General features: G+C 66.6%; 1 protein-coding gene across 1 annotated transcript; it reads right to left on the bottom strand.

The window, feature by feature from the left end:
* Positions 1-3,977: 3,977 nt before the first annotated feature.
* Positions 3,978-7,994, bottom strand: TCF15 (transcription factor 15). The gene is made up of 2 exons (XM_027473326.3): positions 6,383-7,994; positions 3,978-4,413 (listed from the first exon to the last, which is right to left on the bottom strand). The coding sequence occupies exons 1-2, from the start codon at positions 7,166-7,168 to the stop codon at positions 4,339-4,341; spliced, it is 861 nt and encodes a 286-aa protein (XP_027329127.3). The 5' UTR covers positions 7,169-7,994; the 3' UTR covers positions 3,978-4,338.
* Positions 7,995-11,720: the final 3,726 nt, after the last annotated feature.

The following is an 11,720-nucleotide window of genomic DNA, read 5'->3' as shown; positions in this document are numbered from 1 at the left end:
ATTTGGGGGGTTTGGGGGGGTTTGGGGGATGCAGGGAGTTTTGGGGGATGCGGGGGATTTGGGGGATGTGGGAGATTTGGGGGATGCAGGGGGTTTTGGGGGATGCGGGGGATGCAGGGGGATGAGGGGTTTTTGGGGGATGCAGGGGGATTTGGGGGATGTGGGGGGCTTGGGGGATGCGGGGGGTTTGGGGGATGTGGGCGTTTGGGGGATGCAGGGGATGTGGGGGATTTGGGGGATGTGGGGGTTTGGGGGATGCGGGGGGCTTGGGGGATGTGGGGGATGCGGGGGATGTGGGGGGCTTGGGGGATGCGGGGGGTTTGGGGGATTTGGGGGGTTTTGGGGGATGAGGGGGTTTGGGAGTGTGGGGGTTTGGGGGATGTGGGGGGCTTGGGGGATGAGGGGGTTTGGGGGATTTGGGGGATGAGGGGGGTTGGGGGATGTGGGGGATTTGGGGGATTTGGGGGATGCAGGGGGTTTTGGGGGATTTGGGGGATTTGGGGGATTTGGGGGATATGGGAGATTTGGGGGATGTGGGGGGTTTGGGGGATTTGGGGGGTTTGGGGGATATGGGGGATTTGGGGGATATGGGGGATTTGGGGATGTGGGGGATTTGGGGGATGTGAGGGATTTGGGGGGTTTGGGGGATGTGGGGGATTTGGGGGATGAGGGGGGTTTGGGGGACAGGGGCTGTGGGGTGGGTATCCCATCCCATCCCATCCCATCCCATCCCACCCACCCACCCCTCATCCTCGCCCCCCGTTCCCCTCCCCACCACCCCCCGGGGACCCTTTTATGGGGCCGTTTGCCCCCAGGCCCCACTCGGGCCGTGGCTGCGGCTGCTGCTATGGGGACGATTTCGGAGCGAGGCAGCTTCGCTCTGGGGCCATTTAGGACACGATTGGGGGCTGAATCCTAAAACCTCTGCTCCGGGCAGAGCACAGGGGGGCTGCCAGGACACAGGGCGTGAGGAGGGATGGATCCTGGGGGTGGATCCCAGGGGTGGATCCTGGGGATAAGCCCTTGTGGATGGATCCTGGGGGTGAAATCTGGGGATGGGTCCTGGGGGTGGATCCTGGGGTGGATCCTGGGGACAGATCCCAGATCTCGATCCTGGGGATGGATCCCAGGGCTCGATCTTGGGGCTGGGTCTTGGGGCTAGAATCTGGGGGAGATCCTGGGGACAAATCCCAAATATCGATCCTGGGTGGGGCTGGATCCCAGTGCGTGATCCCAGGGATGGATCCCAGGGCTGGATCCCAGTGCTTGATCCCAGGGCTGGATCCTGGGGTTGGATCCTGGGGCTGGATCCCAGATCTGGATCCCAGGGGTGGATCCCAGCCCCTTCCAGCAGCCCCCCCGGCCGCAGCCCCGCTGCATTCCTGCCTCTCCAGCCCAGCAAGGTTCAAGCGCCGAAACAGAGGCAGAAATATTTGGGAGGGGAACGGAGCAAGGGAAAATAATAAAAAAAAAAAAAAAAAAAAAAGAGAGAGACATCTATAAAAAGCCCGTTTAAAAACACGAGTTTAAAAAAAATAAAAAAAAAAATAAAAAACCCTAAAAAAAAAATCCCAGCAGCAGGCGCGGCGGCGTGCAGCTGCGCTCCCGCTTCCAGTTCCCAGGTGATGTCAGGCCTGGAGCGCCTCCAGCCCCGGCCCCTCGGAGACGGCGTTTTTGGGTTCAGCGCTGAGTGTTTTTCCTTCCTGAGCCTCGGGGACACCTTCCTGCCCCACAGCGAGCGGCCAAAAATCCCAAAAAAACCATTCTGAGAGGGGTCCGTGCTCAGGAAGAGGGAGAGGATGGGAGGGGGGCGCGGCGCGGGGCTGGTGGCACCCATGGGTGCCCCCCGCTTGGTCCCCAGGGCGAGCACCCGGCTCCCGTCAGAGCCTCTGAGTCACCGGTTCCCTCTGGTTGTACTGGGAGGGGTTGGAATGCACTGGGACGGGCGGGCTGCTGGCACTGGGACGTGCTGGGAGCCGTGGTTGGGTACTGGGAGGTGCACAGCTCCTGAACTGGGAACTGCTGGCGCCCCAGTGCTTGGCACTGAGAGGTGCTGGGACATACTGGGATATGTGGCACTGGCACTGGGATGTGCTGGGACATACTGGGATACATGGCCCTGGCACTGGGATGTGCTGGGATGTGCAGATTTTGCACTGGGAGACACTGGGACCCAAGGACCCAGCACTGGGACATGCTGGGATGTGCAGATCTTGCACTGGGACCCAAGGCCCTGGCACTGGGACGTACTGGTATGCGCTGATCCTGCACTGGGACTTGCTGGGATCTGAGACCCTGACACTGGGACATGCTGGGATGCCCAGATCCTGCACTGGGACACACTGGGACCCAAGGCCCTGACACTGGGACGTACTGGGATGAGCTGATCCTGCACTGGGACACACTGGGACCCAAGCCCCTGGCAGTGGGACATACTGGTTCCCAAACCCCAATCCCTGAGAGCCACTGGGACGCTCGTGCTCAGCCCTGACACCCACCGGCCCCAGTACTGGGGACACACTGGGACCAGTGCTCATGCTGCTGGGACCCCCGGGACCCCCGGGACCCCCACCCTCAGCACGGGGACATTGGGGGGGGGGCACAGCGGGACCAGCCCCGAGCTCAACACCGCAGGGACCGGGGGGGGCTCACGGGGGGGGGTCCTGGGGACCGAACCCTTTCATCTCCGGGGCTGTTTGCAGAGCGTGGCCCCCCCCCCCCCCCTTTGCCCTTGCCCCCTGCCCCCCGATAAAGCCGAGGGCAGGGATTTTGTGTCCGGGGGCTGTTTGGAGAATCTCACGGCTGTTTTTTTTGGGGTCTGGGACGCATTAGACACGCTGAGAACAAACCTCTCCCACCCACCCCGCTCCCCGCCTGGGACTTCGCTCTCGCAGCTGCGCCGCGCTGTCAGCTCCATAAATCAAACCCTTGGGGGGGGGGGGGAGAGGGGAAAAAAAAGGGGGGGGTCACAGCCAGCCCGGCTGCACGGGGGGCTGAGGGGTGCCCGTGGGCTCCCACCGGCACCCCAAACCTAAAGCAAGACCCTCGGGGGGATCCCCGATCCTCTCCTGCACCGGGGTCGTGCCCGGGGGACCCCCGGTGTCTCCAAGCCCCCGTCCGCAGCTGCTTCGGCTCCGTGGGATGTGGGGTCCCTGGGGGCTGCGTGCCCCCAAACCCGGTGTTGTTCCCAGGCTCAGCTCCCCGTGGTGAGCAGGGTCTTTTTTGGGGGGAGTTGGGGAGCAGGCTGGGAACCCCCCCCCCAGTGTCCCCGCCTGACCCCGTGTAGGTGCTGCTGCTGCTGCGGTGGTGGTGGTCCCAAAAAGAGGAAGGGGTGTCCCAAAAAGCAGTGAGATGAGCCCCAATGCGTCGCCTGGGCACCACGGGGCTGGAGCAGAGCCGTGGCACAGCCATGGGTCCCACGCATCCCAAATGTCCCACGCATCCCAAATGTCCCACGCATCCCAAATGCACCACGCATCCCATGCGCACAATGTGTTCCACGCATCCCCTGCATCCCACGCGCCCCAAATGCCCCATTCATCCCATGCATCCCATATATCCTATTCATCCCATGCACCCCATGCATTTCATGCATCCCATGCACCCCATATATCCCATTCATCCTATTTATCCCATACAACCCATGCACCCCATGCACCCCATGCACCCAATGCGCCCAATGCGCCCCATGCGCCCCATATGTCCCCTCCATCCCCTCCATCCCATGCATCCCACGGCACAGCCCGGTGTTGCCCACCTTGGGCCTCTCCATAACCCAAACCCTTTTAGGATCAGAGCCATCTGCAGGGTTTGGGGCCACGGGGACGGCTGTGCCGGGGGTCTCACACCCCCAGGACCACGGGGACAGCGCGTGGCTGCGCCCTACCCACGGCACAGAGTCACGGAGCTGCTCTGGGCGCAGGACTTTGGGGCCGTGGCCGTTTTGGGAACCGGGGCAGCAGGCAGGCAGCATCCCATCAGAAAAATAAGAGATTTTGTTTATTTTCCAAGCTGCTGCGTGTGCACACAGAGCGCCCGCGGGGCCGCGCCGCCGTCCCCCCTTCTCCCCGAGCGCATCGCCACCACCGTCCACGCCACGGGCTGCTCGTTGAGCCGGGTCCCCCTCCCCTTTTCCTTTAACCCCAGGGGTTTTGGGACCAAACAACCCCCCCCCAACAAGTTCTCTCCCGGCCACGGTGCCGGTGCCGGTGCCGGTGCCGGCGTTGGTGCGGTGCCAACCCGCGGCCCCGCCGGGCTCCGTCGCCTCCCTCCCCGCTGCGGTCTCTTGGGGCTTGGCTGTGCCACCGCTGTCTCCGGTGGGGTGCCCGCGGCCCCGCTTCATCTCCGTGCCACCCGCAGCGGGGGCACCCCCCGAACCTTCAGGCAGTTGCCCCCGAGGTCCCTGCGGCCACCCTGCGGAGAGAGGAGGGGAGAGCTGCGGGGCGCCGGGGCAGCGGGGTGCCCGGGGGTCCCTGGGGAGGGGGGTGGATTTAGGGGAGGGGGGGTGTAGGGATTGGGATTGGGGTGCACGGCTCCGGGGAAGGGGGGGGCACCGTGGAGGAATTGAGTTGAAGTGGTTGGGGGGGACGCGTGCCAAAGAATTTGGGGAGGAACCGTGCCAAAACGCTGCCTGGGATGGGCATGGGTGGACGGACGGACGGACGTGGTGGTGCCCGGTGAGCAGCCGTGGGGTCGGGGTCCCAGGAAGGTCCCCACGTCCCCATCACCCACAGGGACACGGCCCCAATGGGGTGAGGGCTTGGCCCCGGCCAGCTTGACCAGCACAGACCAGCATGGCCCAGTATCACCCAGTACTGCCCAGTAGCCCCAGCACAGCTCAGTATGCCCCAGCACATCCCAGCATCACCCAGCACGGCCCAGTGTCCCCCAGTTCCGCCCAGTATCACCCAGCACAACTCAGTAGCCCCCAGCATATCCCAGTATCCCCCAGCACAACCCATCAAAGCCCAGTATGGCCCCAGCACGGCTCAGCCCAGCACCACCCAGCATGGCCCAGCCCATTTCCAGCCCAGCCCAACCCATTTCCAGCCCAGCCCAGTACAGCCCATTCCCAGCCCAGTACAGCCCATTCCCAGCCCATTTCCAGCCCTGCCCCAGCGCCAGGAGGTGCAGAGCGGGGGGACCTTGGGGACCCTTGGTGACCTTGTCCCCAAGGTCCTGGGTGCCACCAGAGCTCCCAGCCCTTGCAGGGGATCCCAGGACAGCGGGGGGACACCCAGGACAGCCTGGGGGGGCTGTGGGGTCCAGCCAAATGGGGGGGGGGAAGGGGAAAGGGGACAGGAATGGGAAAAATAATTAAAAAGGGAGCAGCAGAAAATGAAAGGGCCCTGATGGCCGCTGCTCCGGGTGACCCGAGGGGACAACGAGGGTCCCGTGGGGACGGTGACAGGTCCATGGCCCCTGCCCCGGGGCTCAGCAACCCCCCCACACTGCCTGGGGGTGTCCTGGGGGCTGTGGGGGGGCACCAGCAGCAGGGGAATGGTGTGGGTGGCAGGGTGGGCTCTGCATGGGGACGGTGCCCGCACCCATGGGTGCCAGCTGGGGACAGCACCGGGGTCACCCTGCAGCCCCCGGCCCCGTGCTGCTGTGCTCATGGGGGGGGCACCGAGCCCCCTGCAGGGGCGTTCAGGGCGCCCTGAGCTCTGCTCCATCACCGCGACCAGGAGGGGCTGGAGGGGCGTGGGGATGGGGATAAAATGGGGATGGGGATGGGGAGGGGATGGGGATGGGGTTAAAAAGGGGTTGGGGATTAAACGGGGATGGGGATGGGGACAGGGATAAAAAGGGGATGGGGATGGGGAGGGGATGGGGACGGGGATAAAATGGGGAAGGGGATGGGGTTAAAAAGGGGATGGGGATAAAATGGGGATGGGGATGGGGAGGAGATGAAGACGGGGTTAAAAAGAGGATGGGGAGGAGACGGGGATGGGGATAAAACGGGGATGGGGACGGGGATAAAAAGGGGATGAGAATAAATAAAACGGGGACAGGGCCAGGGATGAGACGGGGACGGGGACTGGGATAAAACAAGGATGGGGACGGTGCTGAGCCGGGCACAGCCCCCCAGCCCCACGCTCCCATCCCACCCCATCCCATCCCACCCCATCCTCGTGCCCCCAGCCCCGGGGTGACTTTAACCCCCCGAGACCCCCGTGGCCTGGCCGGAGGTGTGGGAGCAGCCTCAGCCCTCTGACGCCAGCGGGAGCTGTGGGCGTGCGGCTCCGATTTGGCCGCGAGCTCCGGCGGGGGCTGGAGAACCGGAGGCACCGAGCCTCCCTCCCTCCCTCCATCCTCTCCCTCTCAGCCCCCTTTTTGGGGATGGGGGGGCCGTGCCGAGCCCCTAAACCCCCCCCCAGCTCACCCCTTTGCGCTGGTTGCTGAGGCAGAAGGTGCAGATGCTGCGGGGCTGCTTGCTCTCCAGCTCGCCCTTGGCACCGTAGATGGCACTGAAGCAGGGCTGCCCGTCCTCGCAGCCCTCGCCCAGCAGCAGCACGTTGGCCAGGTGCGAGATGTAGCTGGAAGCCAGGCGCAAGGTCTCGATTTTGGACAGCTTGCGGTCCACGGGCTCGGTGGGGATGAGGGTGCGCAGGGCGGTGAAAGCCGTGTTGACGCTTTGGGTCCGGTCCCGTTCGCGGGCGTTGGCCGCCTGCCTCTGCTTCACCATCACCACCGGCCCCGCTTTTCGGGCCACTTTTCGGCGCGCTTCCACGGCCTCGTAGCACCCCAACGACTGCTCCGAGGTGTCGCTCTCGCTGCGGTTCTCCTCGTCCTCCGACAGCATGGCCAGGTCCGGGTAGAGCACGCGGGCGGCCACGGGGCGCAGCATGGTGAAAGCCATGACCGGAGCCCCCCGCCCCGTTGGGGGCAACCCCCGAAACCGCGGGGAGCCCTCGTCCCCCGCCGGCACGGCCGCCTCTCCGCCAGCTGCTGCGTCCAAGCGGGGCTGGGACGGCCGGCCGTGGGGGGAACCGGCATTTATATGGCTGGGGAGGGGCTGCAGATGGAGCCCACCCCCAGCCAGCCCCCAGCTGGCCGCCGGACCAGGCAGGAGGCCAGCGTCCTCCTCGCCCCGGCTGGCCGGAGCCAAGCGTTGGCCGTGGCCACTGCGCCCTGGCCCTGCTCCGTCTCGCCGCGGTGCCACGCTCATGGTTGTGCCATGGGGGGGCACCGGACCCCGATCCCGGACCCCCTGGGGGTCTGCGGGGTGGTGCCTTGATCAGGGTCCCCCCTGGTCCTTGCTCAAGGTGTCCCCTGCCAGCAGCGGGGTGGCACCAGGGCGCGGGAGCTGGGATGGGGCTCAACCGGGAGGATTGGCAGCGGGTTCCTTCACCAGGGGGACATCAACCGGGGGGGGCACAGCCCACGGGGACAGGTTTGTGCCCTGGGGACGTGAGGTGAGGCTGAGCCCCGCAGCCCCTCGCCCTCTGTGTCCCCAGGGCTGGCACCACGCGTGCCGAGCGGGACAGGGACGAGGTCCCCTTGGACCCCGCACCCTGCCAGGCGCACGGGCAGCGGAGCTTTTTCTCCTGTTGGCTCTGGGAAAACCAAATCCTGAGCTCCGGGGGGGCAGCAAGAGGGGGGAGGCAAAAGGGGAGAAGGGCCCGGCCCTGGGCAAATGGCCCTGGGCTGCTGGGGACGTGGCTGCAGGAGCTGCTGGGCTGGGATCGGGGCCGCAGAGCTGCCCTCTGCGAGCCGTGCTCCCCGTCTGGCCTCCAGCCCCGTGGAGGAACGAGGCAAAAAGGGGGAACTCCGGGAGCTGCTGGGGGCTGGGGGCACAGAGAACAGGCTGAAAATACCCAAGGAGAAAGGGATTTGGGGGGGGGGGTCCTGGCACCCGGAGCCAGGGGACGAGGTGACACCACGTCCCGCTGCGCCCCACGGCCAAAGCCCTAAGGATCAGGACAGGAGCTTGTGGGGCAGCAGGGTCCCCTCCGGGCTGTCCCCACGTGTGCTGGGGGGGCTGCGCTGTGTGTCCCCCCCCCCCATGGCAGCAAACGGCCCCTCTGCCCCCCGCGGGGTGCGGGCAGCCCCTCGCCGTGGGGCCCCAGCCCTGTTTTCCTTCACCATTTGTCCGCCTGCGCAGAGCCTGTAAATCACGCTGTGGGGGGGGGGCGAGGGCCACATCGGGGGGCTGGGAGGGCTGGGGGGGGGGCGTGCAGACTGATTTGGGTTTCTATGGGGGCACGGGGACGTTGCCCTTGCCAGCTCCATGCCCTACAGCCCCTCATGGGGCATGGGGAGCGGGCAGGTGCCTGCACGGGGCAGGGAGACTGGGGTGGATGGATCAGGGGGGGGGCTGAAAATAATCCCTGGGGGGCTGCAGCCTCCTGCAACGGGGGGGGGGACACAGCTCTGGCTGTGGCTCCTCTTGAGCAGAGCATGGAGAGAAAGACCCCACAGACCCCTCAGAAGCCCCCATCTCCATGCCCACCCCCCGACCCCCCCCGGGCGCCCTGCCTGCACCCCGCTGGGTGTGAGCTGGGGCCCCCCCGCCCCGGCCCTGACAGCGCCAAGACGGATGGCAGGGGCTGTGTACTCAGGTGCGGCCGCCCACACATGGCCACCAGCTGACGGGGGGGGCAACAAGGGGGGACGACCCTGAGCCCCCCAAACCCCGCCGGGTGCCCCCGGGGGCACGGCCACGCGCGGGGTGCCGGTGGCCGGGAGCGGCCTCGGCGGATGGGGCACGTGGGGACACGGGGAGGGAGGGAGCAAAAGGTTTTGGGGCGGCTCCGTGTGCAAGGGGGGCAGTGTTTGAGCGTGCACGAGTGTGCACGAGTGTGCACAAGTGTGTGTGAGTGTGCATGGCACGGGTAAGTGGCCGTACACGCATGTGTGCGCGCGCACAATGGTGCACGGACGTGTGCGCACGGGTATGTGAGCGCGTGCCCGTGTGTGTGTGCACTTACACGCCGCGTGTGCGTGCGTGTGCACGGCTCTGGGTGCACACCCGCAGCCCCACGCACGCTTCCGAGCCCCGCAGCCCCCCCGGTTGCTGGTTTTGGGGTGTCCCAAAAGGCCAAGGGGCCGGCAACCCCGAGGGTTGGGTGCCCCCTGCGCTCGCTGGGAAGTGCCCCCTGCCCTCCCCGCTCTGGGGAGTGTTTATCCGGGAGGTGATAGTTAAGTGGAGGAAAATAAACAGGGAGCAGATGGCACGGGGGGGCCGGGGCTGCCCCCCGCCCCACCGGGCTGCTCCAGCCCTGCTGGGAAAACACCGCTGCCGGCGAGGCAAATGGATTCCAGACCCCGCGGCCGCGCCGAGCATGTGGCTGCCAGGATGCTGCTGTGCCTGGTCCTGCTGAGGGATGGAGGAGCAGCAGCCAACCTGCCCCATCCCATCCCAAACCTCCCCATCCCACCCCAAACCTCCCCATCCCATCCCCAAACCTTCCCATCCCATCCCCAACCTGCCCCATCCCACCCCAAACCTCCCCATCCCATCCCCAACCTGCCCCGTCCCACCCCAAACCTCCCCATCCCATCCCATCCCATCCCATCCCCATCCCCATCCCATCCCATCCCATCCCATCCCATCCCATCCCACACACCCCGAGCACCCCGTGAGCCCCCCCTGCAGCAGGGGGTGCCCAGGACCGACCCCTCTGCCTGTTCCCGTGCCCCTTTTCCCCAATTTAGGGCCCAAACTGGGCAGTGCAGGGCAGCGAGGGCCGGGGTCTCACCAAGGGGACGCTGCCCCTGCTTGTGAACAGGGGGACACCTCAGCGGGTGAATCCGTGGGTCCTTGGAGACCCCATGGGTGGACAGAGGAGATGGGGACACTGGGATGGGGATACGGAGATGGGGACACGGGGATGGGAACACTGGGATGGGAACACTGGGATGGGGACACTGGGATGGGGACACGGGGATGGGGACACTGGGATGGGGACACTGGGATAGGGACACGGGGATGGGGACACTGGGATGGGGACACGGGGATGGGGATATGGGGATGGGGACACTGGGATGGGGACACTGGGATAGGGACACGGGGATGGGGACACTGGGATGGGGACACGGGGATGGGGACATGGGGATGGGGACACAGGGATGGGGACACTGGGATAGGGACACTGGGATAGGGACACGGGGATGGGGCTGCTGCTGGTGGCAGCGGTTCCCAGCAGGTCCCCAAGCCGGTGGCCGTGCCCGGGGCAGCACGGGGTGCCCTGTCCCCCACCCGTACCTGCGGGTGGGTCTGGAAGGCATTACACGGCTGTCGTGCGGGGAAGTCTGTCCCAGTTCCGGAGCCGGGACCCTTCCCCAGCATGGCCCAGAGACGGAGCGGGAGGGGAGCCCCCACAAAGCGCCTTTGTTCCTGCCCTGGAACGAATGGATTGGAGGCAGCCGGGATCGGCTGTCAGCCGGCGACACCGGAGCCCTCCTGGAGGGTCAGGCAGAGGGAAAAGGGGGGACAGGTGGAGGGACGGATGGACAGACGGACGGACAGACAGACGGAGACACTGCGGGGATGGCAGCCCCAGGGCTGATCCATGCTCCCCGCACCGAGCGGTGCCACCGGGCACCCTCTGGCCTGGCAGGAGAGGGTCCTGAGGGGGGGCTTCCAGCTTGGAGAAGCCCCCGTGGGGTGCAGGATTTTTGTTTTTTTTTTTTTTTTGGGGTCGCAGCTCTGAGCTCTGCCCCCCACCCCGCTGCCACTTGCGCAGGGCGCAGCTCCTCGTGCCGGGTGAGCAGAGCCCCCACCAGACGCCCCGGGTGCTGGGCGAGGACCCCTCCCCACCCACCCTGGGGGTCTCATTTCAGCAGGTTGGGGACACCCCATATCCACCCCATATCCACCTCCTGCGCTACCAACGGAGCTGCCACCTCGTGTCCCGTCCCCCCCCCTTGCGATCTAAGGAGAGGAAACTTTTTAGCACGCCACAATTCTTCGGAGAAATTTATAGCCCATGAGGGACCCCCAGCCCAGGGCTGCTCTCGGCGCGAGCGCTTGCAGGGCTTCCTCCCGGCGGGGGCGGCTTTGATACGGCGCATGCAGCCCGGCCGTGCCCTGGCCCCCCCCCCACATTGACCCAGGCCCTTGCCCTCGTGCAGCCCCCAGCCCACCCTGCCCTTCCTCCCCAGGGGCTCCTGCGGAAACGCAAAGCGTGCCCTGCACCATGGGGCAGCGCTGCCCTGCCCGTGTCCCCCCCCCACCGCTGCCAGGCTCATTTTGTGCCCCGGGGGGGGCAGGATCCGGCCGGTCAAGGGGGCAGAGCGAGGGCAGAGGCGTCCGGACGCGGTTCCTGTCCCAGCGCCGCGGCTGAGTCACGGCACGGGGGGGGGACTCAGTGGCCTTTCCCCTCCCTGGACCACGGCTCCCGGCTCGGAGGGATGCCGAGGTGCCCCCGGGATGCTCGCAGCGGCTCCTCCAGCCTGCACGGGGGGGGCAAAGAGGTGGTTGCAGAACCCACAGCATCCCGGCCCCCAGCTCAGCCCCCGTCCCCGTTCCCAAGCCATCAGCTGCCTGCTGTCACCGGTGCCACTCCTGCCCCGTGTCCCCGCTGCCCCGTGCCATCCCATACCTGCTCCTGCCCCCCGCTGCCCCCCAGCACCATCCCACAGAGCCACGAGGCTTTGAGCACCTTTATTCCCAGAGCACGAGTGGGGGGGTCCCCAAACGCTGCTCGGAGATGCGCCCCATGGGGAAGGGGGCGCAGGATGCGTCCGAGGATGGGGCAGGCGGATGAGGGGGGCAG

The sequence above is a fragment of the Anas platyrhynchos genome, chromosome 21, assembly GCF_047663525.1.
Source record: "Anas platyrhynchos isolate ZD024472 breed Pekin duck chromosome 21, IASCAAS_PekinDuck_T2T, whole genome shotgun sequence".
Classification (NCBI taxonomy): Eukaryota; Metazoa; Chordata; class Aves; order Anseriformes; family Anatidae; genus Anas; species Anas platyrhynchos.
This window is presented reverse-complemented; position numbering and strand designations above follow the sequence as displayed.

Bases quoted from the DNA above. Each gene is read 5' to 3' on its own strand.
- TCF15 (XM_027473326.3), bottom strand. From the start codon at position 7,168: ATGAGCGTGGCACCGCGGCGAGACGGAGCAGGGCCAGGGCGCAGTGGC. The intron at 4,414-6,382 runs GTGAGCTGGGGG...CTCTCTCCGCAG, and splicing joins TCAGCAACCAGCGCAAAGGG to GGTGGCCGCAGGGACCTCGG.